This window comes from Panthera leo, chromosome C1, assembly GCF_018350215.1.
Source record: "Panthera leo isolate Ple1 chromosome C1, P.leo_Ple1_pat1.1, whole genome shotgun sequence".
In the NCBI taxonomy this organism is placed as follows: Eukaryota; Metazoa; Chordata; class Mammalia; order Carnivora; family Felidae; genus Panthera; species Panthera leo.
Window position 1 is genome coordinate 33637884 of NC_056686.1, and position 18009 is coordinate 33655892.

General features: G+C 51.5%; 1 protein-coding gene across 7 annotated transcripts in view; it reads left to right on the plus strand.

Annotated features, from left to right (window-relative positions):
* The window catches only part of CFAP57 (cilia and flagella associated protein 57), a 78656-nt gene that overhangs the window by 34857 nt on the left and 25790 nt on the right, over nucleotides 1-18009 (plus strand). For 4 of the 7 annotated variants that reach the window (XM_042950605.1, XM_042950606.1, XM_042950604.1 and 1 more), the window contains exons 13-21: nucleotides 1684-1839; nucleotides 3002-3095; nucleotides 3719-3909; nucleotides 7758-7931; nucleotides 8839-8997; nucleotides 11155-11298; nucleotides 15732-15848; nucleotides 17198-17332; nucleotides 17415-17558. In XM_042950605.1, coding sequence (XP_042806539.1) covers nucleotides 1684-1839; nucleotides 3002-3095; nucleotides 3719-3909; nucleotides 7758-7931; nucleotides 8839-8997; nucleotides 11155-11298; nucleotides 15732-15848; nucleotides 17198-17332; nucleotides 17415-17558 — 1314 coding nt within the window. Of the gene's footprint in view, nucleotides 1-1683; nucleotides 1840-3001; nucleotides 3096-3718; nucleotides 3910-7757; nucleotides 7932-8838; nucleotides 8998-11154; nucleotides 11299-11650; nucleotides 11850-15059; nucleotides 15146-15731; nucleotides 15849-17197; nucleotides 17333-17414; nucleotides 17559-18009 lie in introns of those variants that run through there. The other 3 variants (XM_042950610.1, XR_006205781.1, XM_042950609.1) reach the window with 3 other exon arrangements.

The window sequence follows — 18009 nt, forward strand, 5'->3', positions numbered from 1 at the left end:
CCAGGCACCGTGTTCCCTCAAATCTGTCTCTTGAATCTCTCCATTCCACCATCCTGCCCATCCCCTGCCTGTACTATGCGGTACCCCCTCCCCACCAATCCCTCTGTCTTAGTGCTTGAATCTAGCCTGGGCTACACACTGCCATCAGAGAGGTCTTTCTGAGACCAGAGTGAGCTCAATCAGGTTGGACAAGGGCCTTTAGAGGACCGCTAGGAGAAAATCCTAATTTCTTATCATGGCCGGCAACGACCTTGATGGTCTGACCCCATCTCGGCCTCCTCTCCCTCTGCCTCCCACCTGCACCGCATCGCACACAGCGCTTTGACCAGGCGTCCTCACTCTTATCCCTGACTTTGCACATACAACCTGTGTTCATCCCTCATCTCAGTACTTCCTATGTGCCAGGGCCACACTTGTCCTCTGGGCAGGAATGCAGAAATGAGCATCACACATTCATTATTCTCTAATTGTCCATGGCTATGGGGGATATAGACCAGAAAAGATGAGACAGGGATGCATGGGGGGGGGGGGAGGGTGATCATGGATGAGTGAGAGGAAAACACCTGTGTGCTCACCATCTCTGTCATTAACATTAACTTTTTCAGGAAATGAAGGGTGTGTACATCACAGTATTTTTAGAAAAGTTTGACATCAGCGAATGCAACAGATTGAAAGAAATTACTAGATGTAGGAACAAGCAAGACAGGACGAGTTAGGACCTAAATTAATGTTAGTGAGGCCAGAAGAGGCATAACAGACATTGAGAGGGACAGATTGACAGTCCTGGGAAGCTGCCTGGCTCTGGGCGCTCATCACAATTTGTAATGATGTGTTTATTTGGCTTCCTCGGTAGACGATAGAGTCGATGGGGGCAGGAATCACAGTTAACACTGTTTCTCAAGTACCTACTATGTGTTAGGCACTCTTCTGGGTACTAGGCATGTATCAGTATACAAAGCCAACAAAGATTTCAGCCTTCCCGGAGCTTAAATTCTTTTTTTAAATGTTTATTTATTTTTGGAGAGGGGGAGAGAGCAAGTGGAGTGGGGAGAGGGGCAGAGAGAGAGGGAGGCAGAGAATCTGAACTGGCTCCAGGCTCTGAACTGTCAACACAGAGCCCAACGTGGGGCTCGAATCCACGAACCGTGAGATCAGGACCTGAGCTGAAGTTGGATGCTTAACCAACTGAGCCACCCAGGCGCCCCTTGGAGCTTAAATTCTAATGAGGAAGAAGACAAAGGACAATAAATTCATAAGTCAATTATATTAGAAAGTGCCTAGATCTAAGAAAATAATAAAAAATGAGCAGAGTGAGCAGGGTCGTGAGTGCCGGGAACAGGAAGGGAAGGGTCGTAGGATTAACTAGTGTGGCCCAAGTAGACCTCATTTAACAGGTGACATTAACACGTATTGGAAGATGAGAGAATTATTAGCGGCATGCCTAGCACCCAGTAGGGCTCACTGAATGGATGTTGTGAGGGCAGAGGAGGAAGCCCATATGTTATATGTTTCCTCGTTTTTAGCCCGTGGGTCTTGTGGGGAAAAGATGACAGGTTCTAGTTGAGACACATGAGTCTGAGGCTGAGCAGAACCGCAGATCTCAGAGAGCTCCAGGCCCCGGGTTAAATATTCCCCTTCACCCCCACCATGAATGTTCTTGACTCTGATGTCCTTCTCCCAAAGGCTCAGATCATGCTGGAGCTGAAGACTCGTGTGGAAGAGTTAAAAATGGAGAATGAGTATCAGCTGCGACTGAAGGATATGAACTATTCTGAGAAGATTAAGGAGCTAACAGATAAGTTCCTGCAGGAAATGGAGTCCTTGAAAACGAAAAACCAGGTCTGTCTGAGAGACTGAGCCAACAGCCACAAATAATGAGACATTGCCAATTTACTCCAGATGGAACTGCCCTCCCTTACCCAAGCCAAGCCCAAACAATGAACTATATGATACCGTGTGGTTTTTAAGCATAGTTGCTAACATCAGAAATGCTTACAGCAAAGTGCGAAGTGGAACAAAGAAGAATACAAAACCGTAGCGAATGGTATTAATTAAGTAAAATAAATACACATAGAACAGTTCATAAGAAAATAGCCCGCAATGTGATTACTTCAGGAAGTTGAGATTCTGGGTAATTTAAATTTTGTTCTTTCTACTTTTCTGTGTTTTGCAAATCACCTACAATGAGAATATATTATCTCTGTGATCAAGAGAAACTTACTTAAAAACAAAATGAAAAAGGTAACAAGAAAAGCAAAGTGTAGAAAAAGAAGAGCTACCAGAATATTGATTTCTGGATTGTCAGTAGTTTAAATAAAATTAGTCTAAATGGTCCCTCCTGTAGTCAGATTTGATCTACAGGACTTCCCAGAATAACCCCCTTTGTTCACAAATCTGTCTTGCCCTTCATCTAAAACCCCTGGCTTAGAGGGTATTTGTTCTTTTATGTTATCGCCATGGGTCAGAGAGTTTAGCTAAAAGGAAAAAAAAGCCCCTGGCTGTTAGTTTTATTATTTTATTCCTTTGTCCACAAATACTGACGTGGTGCCCTCCACAAGCTCAACTCGAAGTTATTCCTGGGAGCGCCCCTCTGCCTGCAAGGAGCTTTCCTGCTCGATTAAAGAAAACACTTCTTAGAAGCTGACACATTAACACATCCGAGGATTTAGTTGACAGCACTGTTCAGACAACAGAGAATTCAAATGAATCCTTACTTTTTCCACCTCAAAATCCATCTGCTACATGTCCAAGACTGAACTCATCATTGACAAGACCCATTTAGTAGAAAGGATATAAATAAAGCCTAGAACTTACAGAGCAGAATATAATGTAAATAAAAAGCGATAGCTTGCTTGTGGCTCACAGAACAGTGCCTGGTGCAAAATGACAGGCTTGAGAAACGTTTGTAAGTGAAGGAGGATGTCACTTATAAAATGTGTTGTTGCCCTGGGGTGATTTCAGCAGATGCGTGGAAATGAGAACAGCTGACTCTGTGTTTTAGGTTTTAAAAACAGAAAAAGAAAAGCAGGATGTGTTCCATCGCGAACGCATTGACGACCTCCTAGACAAACAGAGCCAGGAACTGCAGGACCTGGGTGAGTCCCGAGGTAGAGGCCACGTGGTAGCGTGGGGACAAAAGTCTGAGAGTGTCCCCCCTCCCCCACCACCGTTGGGACCGAACAGAAGTCCCAGGTAATCTGGCTTTGTCTGTAAACAGGCTGCATTTATCCCCTGGACCTCAGTGTGGATTTTACTCCTGTGCATTTCCTTGTTCATTACACATGTATTACTGCATGCCAGTAGGAGTTACAGAAAAGTGCAGGTCTGGAGCCTGATAGACTGCCTTGAGTCCCAGACTCACCATATACTTTCTGGGTATTCTAAGGAGTCACCAAACCTCACCTAGCCTCAGTTTTCACTCGTCTTCTGTAAGAAGAGGTGCTGATAACTGTTTTGCATATTCAGGACATTCTTCTTGGCCCTGGTTCCCTAAAACACCCCTCAGCCCTTTCCTGGAAATCTTCTGCCTAGCCAACAAGGGGAGGGAGTTTGGCTGCCTGACCAGCTAATGGGGTGAGGGCAGGTGAGAAAGAGCTGGGCAGGTATTTGAGGCTCAGCTGGTGCTGGTAGGTGGGTGGGAGGGCACCAAAGGCTCCTGGGTGGCCCTGAGGTGGGTGCTCCTGTCCAATGTGAAATAACCTTCCTTGCTTCTCTCCAGAGTGTTGCAACAACCAAAAGTTGCTTCTAGAATATGAGAAGTACCAGGAATTGCAGCTCAAATCCCAGAGGATGCAGGAGGAGTATGAGAAACAGCTTCGGGATAATGATGAGACCAAGAGCCAGGCCCTGGAGGAGCTGACGGAGTTTTATGAGGCCAAACTTCAGGAAAAAACTACCCTTCTGGAAGAGGTACTCACCGGAAGCTGAGCTGTACCTCCCTTTTGCTGTGCATCCTGCAGGCCTGGCCTGTGAGCAGCCCAAAGAGCTATGGGAAAGCTCACTTCAACTCCTTTCCCTCCCACTCCCTGCTTTTAGCATCCAGCCTTGTGTTAGGCCCTTCACCGTTTGTTTCCCCTAGACCAGCGGGCCCAGTGAGCTGGGAGGTGCTCCGTGTTAGGGACTGAAATTCTAAGTTCGTATCTGTTGTCCTAGCCTAACTGTACCTTCAAGCCTTAAGGACTGGAGAGACCTTTTTATTTTCATTTTTCAATATTTATTTACTTTGAGAGGGAGAGAGAGACAGACTGAGCATGAGGGGGTGGGGGGCGGGCGGGCAGAAAGAGAGGGAGACACAGAATCCAAAGCAGGCTCCATGCTCTGAGCTGTCAGCACAGAGCCTGATGCGGGGCTCGACCTCACAGACCCATGAGATCATGACCTGAGCCGAAGTCAGACGCCCAACTGCCTGTGCCACCCAGGCGCCCCTAGAGAGACCTTTTTAGAAGCCTGTAGGACCTGGAGAGGAACGAGGGCCCTAAACAATGGGGAAGGTGGTTGCCTGAAACCCTTTAGCAACTTCTTATGCCTTACAAGATGAAATCCCTCCTTCACTGATTTGACAAACACAGATGGTCTCTTCTTGGTTTAGAACTCAGCTTGAGTGCTGGGTGACCAAGAGAAAAACCGGGGCCTGGTTTTCAGTCATGTGAGAGAGGCGGCCACACAGATACTCAAGAGAGGGCTGCACAGGATAGCTGGGGGATGCAGACCTCCCTGAGAGGCCAGAGAAGGCTTGCCGGAGCTAATGAGACCCAGGAAGAATAAGAGTTAGAATTAACAGGAGATGGGGAAATGCAGGAGGGAAGGGCAGGCAGGCAAAGTCATGGAATGTTCAAGCAGTTTGGGTTGCCAAAATACCTAGTTTCCCAAGATGAAGAGAAAACCGAGAAGAGCCAGATGGCCGCCTTTTCTGCATGAAATTGCAGCAGATGGCGTACTGTAGGTGAGGGGGCAGGAGAGTCCTGAAGGTGTGGAATGAGTTTGGAAGGGAATGACCGAGAAGACGTCTGGCAGGTATGCAGCTGAGAGCCCAGCTGAGGTTGTAAACGTGAGTCCCAGCAGCATTAATCCACCAGGCCGTGCGCTTTTCCCCAGCAGGGCTCGGCAAGCAGGTGTGTGAGCGAGGGGGACGCAGAGCAGCCCTGATTCACAGCTGGGGTGTGACCGAGTTGTGCCGCCGAGAAATACAAGTGGTCTGCTGAACAGCCATCCGGTCCAGGCCAGAGAGGGGTAAAGAACTGAGAGCCTGGAAGATAGTGGAGGAATCAAGACAGGGCCAGGGGACGTGGTGAGCCTGAGAGCTGGGCCTGCATACCTGGGGGGGCCAACAGAGAAGTCACCTGTGCTGAGAGCAGGGCCTGGATTTTCAGGCTTCCGAGGTGGCACCATTCTGGGGATGGACCTGAGAGTGGGTAGCTCAGGTAGAGGCGAGGTAAAGGTCAAAGCATCCTGGACATTATAGGACCCTCTGTAACCACCCCCAGTTACGGCAAGGAGGACTGAGGTGGCACCCAGAAGTCCACAGTGAGCTGGGAAGTGAGCAGGCAGTGGGGGATAAGCAAGGTGAGAGGTGGAGGGCGGAGGTCTCCTGACAGCACGGGCCTCAGACAGAGCAGGCTGAGCTCCAACAGCCAGTGGGGATGTTTCCTGGCACAGCCACCCCCGCCTTGGCCCTGCCCACCTCCCCAGCCCCGTGTCCTGCTGCCCCGTCCGGCTTCTTCCCACCCAACGACGTGGGATGGCCACGTTTCCCACACAACCTCTGAGCCTCTGCTCTGGATGTCTCTTCACCTGGCAGCTCGTCCCCACCCTTACAGAGACTCAGGACAGGAGCCAACTCCTGGAGGAGTTCTTCGCTAACCCCTGTCCCCTCCCACAGGCCTGAGCAAGCCTTCCTCTGTGTGCTCAGGGCCCTCAGACCCCTTTCTCTTACGGCCTACATGGTAGCGTCCTGTGTTAATATCTCTTTCTCCAGGGGAACTTCTCAAGGGCAAGGACTATGGCTCACCCATCACTGATTTTCAAACCAGGGCCCCCCTGGCACATCCTAGATGCTCCAGAAATGTTTGTTGACCTCCAGGAAACTGATCTGAGCTTGGCCTTGGGGGCCAAGGTAGAGGGAATGAATCTGCCCTGAGGGGAGAGAGACTGGCCTTCCTCCCAGGACCCACACTGTGATCACAACCATTTCTTCTTCTGAGTCAAAGATTTCAACTCAGAGCTTCCCTAGGGAGCTTCCACCTGGCATGCCTTCTCGCCAACCTGGCTGGCCTACTCTCCTTTTTAGCGACATCTACCAGAGCAAGAGCAGTGGCTGCCGGGCGACTCTGGGACACAGACAGAGCACACCTTGCCAGGCTTCCGTCCAGCAAGGGCCTGATGACATGTGGTGGGGAAAGAGAGAAGCCTTTCTTGGGGACCCAGTTTGAAAACCATCTTGTCTCTCTTCACCCCTGAAACACTCACTCCAGGGATGGTACATGCAGTTTGGGAGAATGCCAGGGTCAGTGTGAGAGAAAAAGGATCTGTAACTTGCACCACTTGGGGGCAGTAAGCAAAGAGGAGTCACACCCGAGTCACTTCTCAGACTCCACCAGGCAGAGGTGGTTCTTCCAGCGTCCGGGCTCCAGGCTTGCATTCATTCATCGCCAGTGACGTGCCAGCTGCTGTGCAGGGTGTTCCCGGTGGTGAGCAGAGAGATGTGGCCCTGCCATCAAGGAGCTTCCAGGAGCCTGTCCAACAGGCAATTGCAATATAACACAACGTGATGGGGGACGTGCAGGTGATTGGATTAAGGAGCATGAGGGCAGAGTTAAAGGTTCACTCTTTTGGGGCGCCTGGGTGGCTCAGTCAGTTGAGCGACCAACTCTTGATTTTGGCTCAGGTCATGATCCCAGGGTCATGGGATCGAGCCCCACGTCAGGCTCTGTGCTGAGCATGGAGCCTGCTTGAGATTCTCCTTCTCCCTCTCTCTTGCTCTTCCCTCCTCCCCCACTCGTGCTTTTTCTCTCTCAAAAAGATTTTTTTAAGGCTTCACTCTTTTATTCAGGTATTGAGTACCAACTGTGTGCCCGTGCCGGTTGTACTCTGGGAACTCAGTGGTGGGCACGATAGACCAGGTTTCTTTCCTCGAGGAATTTACGTCTTTTTTTTTCTTTTTTTTTTTTTTAATTTTTTTTTAACGTTTATTTATTTTTGAGACAGAGAGAGACAGAGCATGAACAGGGGAGGGGCAGAGAGAGAGGGAGACACAGAGTCTGAAATAGGCTCCAGGCTCTGAGCGGTCAGCACAGAGCCCGACGTGGGGCTCGAACTCACGGACCGTGAGATCATGACCTGAGCCGAAGTCGGATGCTTAACCGACCTAGCCACCCAGGCGCCCCTCGAGGAATTTACATCTAATGGAAAAAGCAATCAAGTACTTCCGAAATATAAAATTACAACTGTCACAGGTTCAGTGGAGGAAAGATAGAGGAAGCGTGGGTGTCATTGTAAAGAAGACCAGAGATGGAACAGGTCTGGGGGTGTTGGGAGGGCGGTCACTGAAGGGGAGCCTGCAGCCACATCTGGTAGGAAGAGAAGGGAAGGCAGAGGACAGACAGGAGAGTGGAAGGTCAGGGGACCCAGGGCCTTGGTTCCCATTTCTGTTATAGCACTCTGTCTCCCACTCCCCACGATAGGCCCCACATGCTCATCTCACCCCGCGCCCTCTCAGCACAAAAGGGTCAAGTGCCTTTTCTCCCCCTTCCCTGAACTAGGCACAGGAAGACGTCAGGCAGCAGCTGCGGGAGTTCGAAGAGACCAAGAAACAGATCGAAGAAGATGAAGACCTAGAAATCCAAGATATCAAAACCAAGTACGAGAAAAAGCTTCGGGATGAAAAGGAATCAAACCTGCGACTCAAAGGAGAAACCGGCATCATGAGGAAGAAGGTATTGCACGTGTGGTTCCCCGACAGGCCTGGGCGCAGGCGAGGGCTGTATCACCAATCTCTCTGCACCGCCAGGCAGATGCACCCTTAACATTTCTCCGTGGCACTGTCCCTTCTCTGTCCTTTTCACCGGAATAGTGACATTTGCCCCAACACTGGATGGACACCCCAGACTTTTCATTTATGGGCTAGTAGGATTTAGTCAGTTTTCAGAGTTAAACCTCGGGTAGAAACGGAGATGAAGGTCAAGTCCCTGCCGGAGGTGTCATCAGGGTCTCAGTGCAGGGAGCTGTGGGCAGGAGAAGGACTGGGGTGTGGGATGCTTGGTTTATAAGGCAAGACACATGTTTATTGTCACTGGTGGTTGGGGTGAAGTGGGATTCAATTCACAGATCCTTGTGGAATTGCCACAGTTTCCCCAAAATGTTCAGCCTTAGAGAAGCCAAGTTCAAAGCAAACTCACATTCCTTCCTATTAGAAATCACCCTACTTAATCCAGGGAACCAGGGACAATGTCTTCTTCCCTTCTTAGACATGGCCAAGGTGGCTCATCAGTTACAGTATCTGTGACCTTAATGGGGCATGGATCCCAACCTTTCAAGGTTGGCAAGGTCCTGGAAAACTCTGGGTCCGCTCAGGAACCCCGACAGCCCATCCTCACGGAAGGGGATGGGACTGGATCTCATCAGACAGAATGCTACATCACTCGTGCTGCCAGGGAAATCCCCAAACTGTCCCAAATCTCCAAAACTTCACTCCTAAAATCCCAGAAATGTTGGGTACTAGACATGTTTTCAGGTCACAGGTCGGTGATGTGTTGGGGACCTCTAAGTTCACCGGCATTTGGGAGGCAGGGAGGGAAGCACAAAGACTTCGGTGGTCTCTGTTGCTGCCATTTGTGTCTGCAGTTCAGCAGCCTGCAGAAGGAGGTTGAAGAGCGAACCAATGACATTGAGAGCCTGAAGAGGGAGCAGGTGAAGCTGCAAGGGGTCATTAAGTCCCTGGAGAAGGACATCCTGGGCCTCAAGCGGGAAATCCAGGAAAGAGATGAGACGATTCAAGATAAGGTGAAGGCTCACCTCTGCCCTCCTTCAACCACCACCCAGATGAATGGACCCAGGGGAGGAGAACCAAGCTCCGGAGAGAGGGGGGTCCCTGATTGCTTGAAACACATTCATTTAACCTGATGGGGATGAGTGGTCTGTGAAGGGCCTACTGGGTGCTGGATGCTGGGCCGATTGCTGTAAACACACCACACTCAGTTCTCCCGGCCACTCCAGGGGCCATGAGGGACCCCCTGTAGAGCTCAGGAAACTGAGCTCCAGGTGGTTTGGTATCTTGCCCAAGGTAATCCAGTCGATAGGCGACAGACTTGGGATAAGAATCTAAGTCGGCTGACTGCAGGGACCCTGCTCGCCACGGCTCCAGGTGTCCTCGGGTGACCGTCCCCACAGACGTTGCACACTCCCTGCGGTTGACCTACAACTGCCAGGCTCCCCAGAAAGCTGGGATCACTTTTCAGAATGCCTTTCTCACAAAACACTTAGAAGACAGACACATCACATTTTGTGAGGCTTACCCAAATTTCGTAGCCCCCTGCTAAGCAAATCCAGGATGTGTGCCCTCCTGCCTCTCCCCTTGCCATTCCTGCCTCAGGTAGGCAGAATTCTCCAGTGGTTGAGACGGTGGGCTTTAGCCCTGGCTAATTGGGTTCTAGCACAGGCTTTGCCATTTATCTGCCACAGGATCTTGGGCAATTTCTCTAAGCCTTGTTTTCTCACCTGTGACGTGGGCCCCCTTGGGATCTGATAAGGGGAAACGCATGAAATTTCTGCATGTTGAGTGTTTGTGTATGTACCTGGGTGTTTGTGTAGAGAGGGTCCAAAGCTCTCTTCAGATTCTCAAAGGGGGGTGTTGATAAGGAGGTTAAGGCCTCCTGACCTAAAATTGCAACAGTCTCCTAACCAGTCTAACGGACTTCCTTCCCACTTCCTACCCCCGCTCCCTGCCACCATACCCTGTAATTGTGTCACTCTTCCCCTTAGAACTCTGCCATAGCTCCCCATTGCCTGTGGCAGGGACAGCAAAGTTTTTTCCATAAAGGCATAGGTAGTAAATATTTTGTCTTTGCACACAGCATGGCTTCTGTCGCACTACTCAGCTCTACCACTGTGTTGTAAAATCAGCCATACACAATGCATGAATGAGTTTATGAAAACAGGTCAAATTTGATCCAAAGGCCATACATAACTTGCCAACTCTAGGCTCCTGGATACATTCTGAATCCCCTTTAAGCCAACAGACAAGACCCTGGCCACTTAGTGGTACAAAACAACAACTTTGGGGTGCCTGGGTGGCTCAGTCGGTTAAGCATCTGCTCTTGATCTCAGCTTAGGTCTTGATCTCAGGGTTGCGAGTTCGAGCCCCACGTCAGGCTCCGTGCTGGATGTGGAGCCTACTTAGGAAAAACAAAAAAACAGTAACAACTGTTTTATTCTCTCGGGTTCTGTGGGCCTGGCATTTGGACAGCCTACAACAAGATGGCCTATCTTTGTCCCTGATGGCAGGGGCCTTGCTGGGCTTCAGTCAGGGATGACACAAATAGCTGGGCGTAGAAGATCATCATCCAAGATGGCTTCTTCATTCATACTTCCCAGGGTGGCTGGGAGGCTGGGCTCCACGGGTACTGTCAACCAGAGTGCCATTGTGCTCCTCAGCCAGGGATTCTCAGTGTAGGGGAACTTTCTCCATAGCAGATGGCCTCCCTCACAGCACAAGTTCTAAGAAAACCAGGTAGAAGCTGCTTAGCCTTTTCTCAGCTAGACCGGAAGCCACACAGCATCACTTGAGCAGCATTCTTTGGGTTACAAGCAAACCGTAAGTCCAGCCAGATGCAAGAGAAAGGAATTAGATCTTCCCTCCTGATGGAGAAGCATATGGTCACGTTGCAGAGAGCCTGTGGGATGGGAGATGCTGCTGAGGCCAGCTTTAGAAAATGCAGTCGCCTACAAGCTATATTTGAGTGAATGAATGCTGAGTCCCGGCACAGAAGCCAAGGAGTCAGTGCTACGGCCCTAGTGGGGGAGCCAGCCTCTGTGCCCCCAGCCGGGAGAGCAGCCTGTGGCCTCCTCGGTCAGGTCACAGGATTTATGTCCTTTCCCTAAAGGGTTTCCATATACCGGAGCCTCCTGCCATCTCTTACTTCTCTCTCATCTCGCCCACAGGAGAAGCGCATCTATGATCTGAAAAAGAAAAACCAAGAACTGGAGAAATTCAAGTTTGTACTCGACTACAAAATAAAGGAGCTAAAGAAGCAAATAGAACCACGAGAGGATGAGATCAAGGTGATGAAGGAACAGATTCAGGAGGTGAGAACCATCTGAACCACTCTGGCCTCCTGGACTAGTGTCGCCTCCCCAACGGTTCCTGGCTGGGGTAGCAAGGGGGTGGGGTGGGGGCGATAAGAAAAACCCCTCCTCCCAATCCCTGCCTGTCCCAGGGTATGCGGGCCTCCACTCTGTAGAGGATGTCACAGGAGAGGCCCAGCGGGGACTCAGTTGTGCAGGAGTGAATGCTTTAAGATTTGGCATGCGGCCGGCTCGGGCCCTCCGAGGGAAACCGCGGCTCTTGGGCCTTCAGCCACCAGGGGGCGGTGTGTACTCAGCCACCAGCCCGTCGCATCTGAAAGCACCCTCCTCCAAATGAACCTTTTTTTCTCAGTCTGGAAATGTTGGTGGGGGCGTATGCAAAGCTGCAGTGTTTGGACTCCATCTGAGGAGGAATAGGAAGTCATGCAAAGTCTCTTGAGCAGGAGAGTGGCAGCCTTAAGTATGTGTTCTGGGAAGCAGACAGGAGGAAGGTAGAGAGGAGAGATTAAAAGCAAGATCAACAGGACAAGGACTCCTGAGATTCCATCGAGGTACAAGTGGCCCCCGTTGGTCCCTCCACCCCATTCACAGTGCATCTCCTTAAGCCGATTGCAGCTGTGAGGTCCATGGTTGATTGAAAACCAAATTCCTGCCTTCCCCTCCCTTCTGTTCCCTGTTTCCCAGTAAGTTACCACAATCCACCCACGTGCTTAAGGTACAAGTGTAGTCTTCTTGATTCTTCCCGCGCCCCCCCCCCCCCACAATGGCTGTATCCAATGATCGCCAGTGCCTATCTGATGGTCTTCCCAGAGACCTCCCAAATCTAGCCCTCTTTCCTCTCTGCTGCCTCACCTGGGTGCAAGCCTCTGTCACCCCTCATCTGGACTTGAGTCTAGCCTCCGGTCTGATCTCTCCACACAGAGGCCACAGCGAACCCCTAGTGGTGTCCCATCTCACCTAGAATAAAATCCACACCCCCTACCAGGGCCCTGCATGATTCAGCCGCTACCCCTCTCCAATCTTGTCTCCAGGCTCCCTCCCCCAGCGCCAGCCCAAAGGCTTTCTGACAGTTCTGAGGCTACGCCAAGCTTTTCCCATCTTGGACCTTTACAGTGCTGCTCCCTCTGCCCAGAAGTGCTCAGATTATGACTGGCGGCTTCTCCATATCTTCCATGTGGAGGCTCCTTTGTCACCTCTTCAGGGAAGCCTTCCCAGGCTACCCTATCCAAAATGGCCTCCCACTCCCCATCCACGTTCGCTCATTGTGCTGAGCAAGGATACAAGTAAAGTGTGTCAGAGAGCATCGATGGCCCGAGTAGAATTGGATACCCAGGAGCTCTGGTGTAGAAAAGCAAAGCCTTTTCTCTAGGAGGCCCAGGAAAGAAGCCAGGTGGTAGGATCAGTCCAGGGCTAGAGTGTCCAGAGATGGTTTGTCATTGTGCCAGTGACTTTCTCCTGGCCTCTGGAGAAAAGCAGGATGTTCCCAGCCAACCACAGAGCTGCCTCATCTGGGCCTCCTGCCATTCTTGACTGACCTCAGGGCCCAAAAATGGCAGCCCAGAAAAGAGTAGAGGCCCCACTTGCCTGGAAAGTCAGTGTCCTGCCAGCCCCTGGAAATCACCATCCCATGGGCCCCCTCCTCATTTGTCAAGTGGATTTACAGTTGGGACAGTTACTATCCACCCCAACACACCTGAAGGATTATTCACTTTCTCGTCAGTAACTGGGCCGACCACGGCATTGACCCTCAGCAGGGAATACGCCTGCACCTTGAGAGTGATTCAAACAGGGCCCCTCCTACACCACGCCAGTTACCACCAGGGCTGAAGTCCGGACCTGATTCCTCCCCTGGAGGCCTCTGACCTTGGACCTTCAGGAGGTCAGAGGCCCATTTGGCCCACCCGCTGTGGATCTCGTGTGAAGTTCTTTTTCCTCCAAGAAGGAAGCTGTAAACCCTCCTCCGTGGATGAAAATCTAATACTTCCTTGATTCGGTACCTCCCTGCACATATACTTTTCCAGCTTCTCTTCAGTACGATGGGACTATCTGCTTCCTAGGGAGTGTTCAGAACCTCATCGTTTTACTTCACCCCCTTGTTTTTTCATTCAGTGCGAGGTTTTCTCATTTTAACATCTTGGGGCGGATAGTTCTTTGTCACAGGGAGTCCCTGCACTAGAAGATATTTAGCAACATCCCTGGTCTCTGCCCACTAGATGCCTGTAGCAACCCTCCCCTCCCCCCAGTTGTAACAACCAGAAATGTCTCCAGATGTTGCCAAATATCCTCTGGGGGTAGAATACCTGTTTCCTGCCCCCACCCCCACCGAGAGTCACTGAGTGTGAGGAGAACACATGGAAAAGTAGATGGGGCTTTTCCACCAGGAAAAGGATACTTGTTCCCACATACTGGCTAGTTTCCTAGCTGCCCCGCCAGCTATTCAAACTCAGCGTATTTCACAATTTTTCTGTGAAATACGTTATTTTTGTTCTCAGTGGCTTTTGAGGCTTTGCCTGTATTACTTCCTTTCTAACCTAATCTGTCATTGCTGGCTTCGAGACCATGGAAAAAGAGGCACGGCCAGCTGTAGGCACTCAGACATGACCTTGGAGAAGCGCCTTGCTCTCTTTCTGCCACCATTCCCTTGGTCTGGGCCCCATCTCACCCCTGACTGGTGTGCCCGGCTCCAGTCGTGCTGTCTCCGGTAGGACCTCCGCATCAGGCCTTCTAAGGGCAAACCATGCCACCCCTTGGGTAAAACCTGCCAGGGCTCTGAGATTTCAGGATAATGGCCAAACTTCTGGGCGGCATGAAGGCACAACTTCTCCCCACGTGAGCCTCTGCCCCTGGGTCCTGCATGATCCAGCTCAGCTGACCTCTCCAGCCCCTCTCTCCCTCCCTCACATGCAGCCCCCTGGACCACCTGTAGCCGGCAGAGAGGCACCCGGCTGCCCATGGCCCTGGGCCTCTCTGTGCGTGGCCTGCTCTCTCCGCCTGGAACTCCCCTTCTCCACTTTGTCCTCTAGTACCGATTTGTCTTGTGGAACTTGACTGAACATCCCTTTTCCGGGCACTGCCTCCCCGCGTCCTCTGCACACAGAGGGTACTTTCTACCTGGATCTTCCCTCTTATTCCTCTAGACCTCACGGCTTCTTGCAGACGGACGCTCTGTCTTCATCAGTTCTGTATCCCCGTGCCGGTAGTGGCCGCCAGCCCTCTCCAGTGGACACGTTCATTCTTTAGCCGCGCACGTCCCCACACTCCCTGTGTCCTGCACAAGGTGGTTTGATGTAGCACCAGCGTGGCACGTTTACCTTTTCATTCCTCTTCCAGAAGGCAGGCTATTTCAAGCACCCCTCTCCTCCCTCACCGTGGCTCCCCTTCGCCTTCTACACTGGCCGCGCATTCACTTGTTCAGATGAATACTGAGTGCTGACTTCATGCCAGGCGCTGAGCCAAAGGGCTATTCTGTCTATCCAGATTCTTCCAATAAGTTTGATAACATTCTCCTGCAAGCTGCGCCTTCGTGTCCAGAACGTGAATGTGGTGCATCGGGGCTTTCCGATACCCCCAAAGATGGTCAGGAACCTTGAAATCTGACCGAAGGGCCTGGGATAGGTTAGAGGAGCTACTCCATCCAGCCACTAAAGAACCCAGTGACCTGTCCCATCCCCCCAAAATAGCGCCCCTCTCTATTAACAGGAATACTAGTGTCCACCAGATACGGTGTGTCAAGCAAACCTCACCCCCTTGGCTTTTGGCAGAAATCGGATCAACTGAGAATTCACCTCCACCTGCTCTCGTCCTAATCAGAAGCTCCAGTTGTCATTCATGCGTCTTTGGTTAATACAAATGCAACAACGAATAAAAATCTTTCAGAAGCTCATTGGTGGCTTCTTCCTTCTCTTTTGAAGATGAGATAGTCTCAGCTGTACTTTTACAACCTTTTCAACAGAGTGATGAGACGGAGGTTCCTTAGGCTGGGGACGCCTACCTGCTGGTCCCTTAAAACGTTGTGCTTTGGGATCGACTCTGATGGCTTGCGGCCCCAAAGCGTTGAGATTCACTCACACAGTTTCATAAAGTAGGCAAGGAAGGTGCTTCTGTGCAGAACCCTGCCTCAGTTTCCAGGTCCCAGTACGTGAGAGTCAAGAAAAGAAGGTCATCAGCGTGGCCGAAGGAACGGAAACTCGGAGGGGGCAGTTCTGAGGCTGGCTATAGAAACACATGATCTGGGTTAATACACCCACCAAGGGATGGGGGCCTACCGGGGTGGCCAGGAGTTGGGAAGATGGTTTCACTCCAGACGACATAGGTGGGAGCTAGAAATGTCCTGGTAGCTGGGGACACATTCCCACCGATAGGCTTCAGTTCCCAAATATTGTTTGTATTCCCTTACTTTCTTATTCTTGACTTTATCCCCTTGTTCTCCATAGATGGAAGCAGAATTGGAGCGTTTCCACAAGCAGAACACGCAGCTGGAGCTGAACATCATGGAACTGTGGCAGAAACTAAGAGCCACTGATCAGGAGATGCACAGAGAGAGACAGAAGGTGTGAGGATTTTCAGAGTCTGGCGGATCTTGGATTTAGGATCTGGCACCTGTCTGCAAGGGGCAGCTGGCTTCTGAGAGACGGCGCCAGCCCATTGCTAAGATACGTTCCCATTTTAACTCTCCCCTCACTTGCTCACAGCCCTGCCTGGTTTCAGGCCCATGCAAATCTACATGACTGAGACTAAGATGACTTTGGGTGAAGTGCTCAAAGGGAGCGGGGCCGGTTTCATAAGGACGCTTGCAGCATTGGCTTGTTTGGCCCGGGGAAAGAATATGCTCAGAGAGGTCATTGTAGTCAGTGGCAAAAGGTTTTGACTACCAAAAGAAAGAAAGAAACAAACAAAAAACACGCTGAGGCAAGGAGGGCCTCGGAAATTGTCTAGTCCAGTCTCTTTAGGTAATAAATACGGTAGATAAGGCCAGAGAGATGAGGAGGTTAAGAAAAGTCACCCGGTGCCCATAGCTAAGTGGTATACTGAGAGTCAGCCCTGGGAAGGAACTAGGTCTTCTGGTCCCGGGCTGGGACGTGGCTGCGCCGCCACTCCCTAGCACAGGGCACCCCATCGTGTTTGTGGAATCAGATGGATTTTTCTCCGTTCCCCACATGAAGCACCGACTCTGGGCTAGGTAACAGTAGAAGCCACAGAGCAACCAACGTGACACAGGTCCTGCCCTTTACAACCCGAACAGGTTGCTAGGGGATCTGCGGTGTGTGCATATTAATTGTAATGCAAGATGAAGGGTTATGATAGCTGAACAAAGGGCCGTGGGAGCGAAGAGGGAGGAGAGACCCTCCAGGTCAGGGGTAGAGGAGGATGGGTATCAGCGAGAGGAGGGTGGGAGAACGAGCCTCTGGCCCAAGTTTGCAGCTGGACCGATCTGCCCAATCTGGTCATGTTTCCACTACTCGCTCACAGCAGCCCTCCTGACTGTCTGGAAGAATAAACCCTGGGTGAGCTAAGAAGGGGGACATGGGAGCTCTGGCCTAAGGACCACTAGAGAGAAGCAATACGATCCGTCTTGGCTCAGGAAGGAATAGGGTGACCACTCACGCTGCCTTTCATCTTTTAAGGTGTGGTCCTGAAAGGGACCCAGAGGCAATCCAGGAGTTGCCGTGCGGCCTTTTAAACATGAGGCTGTCCAGGCAGCTGCCCCCGAGTTTTAGTACGTCTGCCTCTCGGCTACACACCCCCCTAGGTGTCTGTGTCCACTGCGGGCCCTGGCGGTCAACTGTTGAGTCCCAGATGAGGTGTCCTTTGTCTTCCTGCTGCCATGTGCCTCTGCCTGCGCCCTTGCCCGCTCCCTGCAGAGCCCCTGTGGTGCCAGACTAAGTCCTTCTGATTGCAGGAGCGGGACCTGGAGGCGCTGGTCAGACGGTTTAAGACAGACCTTCACAACTGCGTAGCGTACATCCAGGAACCCCGGCTCCTGAAGGAGAAGGTCCGAGCTCTCTTTGAGAAGTACGTGCAGCGGGCAGACATGGTGAGCTCTGCCTCCCTTTCCCCAACTCCCCTTCTCTCCCGGGTCCCCGCTCCCTCCTTAAGAAGCCCGGCTGGCCCCTCAGGTGGAGATCGCAGGGCTGAACACGGACCTGCAGCAGGAGTACGCCCGTCAGCGGGAGCACCTGGAGAGAAACCTGGCCACTCTCAGGAAAAAGGTGGTCAAGGAGAGCGAGCTGCGCCGCACCGATTATGTCCGCATCATGCAGGTACGTGCGCATCCCCCAGATGTAGCTTTCTCTACACCTTTCTCTTTGAGCCCTCTCCTCTGACCTCCCGGAGCCTGACCTGGCTGTGACCATGGCCAAGAGCCTCTCCCTGTTTTTTCTAGGTGTTTCCATGCCCACCCCTGCCCCGCCAATACCCGTTCATTCCTATCACCCTTCCCCCCCGACCACTTCACCAGGCACCCGTTCCTTTTTTCTGCCCCTCTTTACCCAAAGTGTTCTTGTGTCCTGCACCCCCCCCCCCTTGCCCCGCTCCGGCCCTCCATCCAGCTCTCCAGAGTCACTCTCTCCTCTTTTCTGTAGTTTCCAACTCTTATTTCACCTGATTTTCCTTTGTTGCTTTTTATTCTGCTGCTTGTATTTCGAGACACACCCATCTCCACACCTCTTCTACCTTTTCTGGGCCTCAGGTCCCTTCCCTTATCTCTTGGGT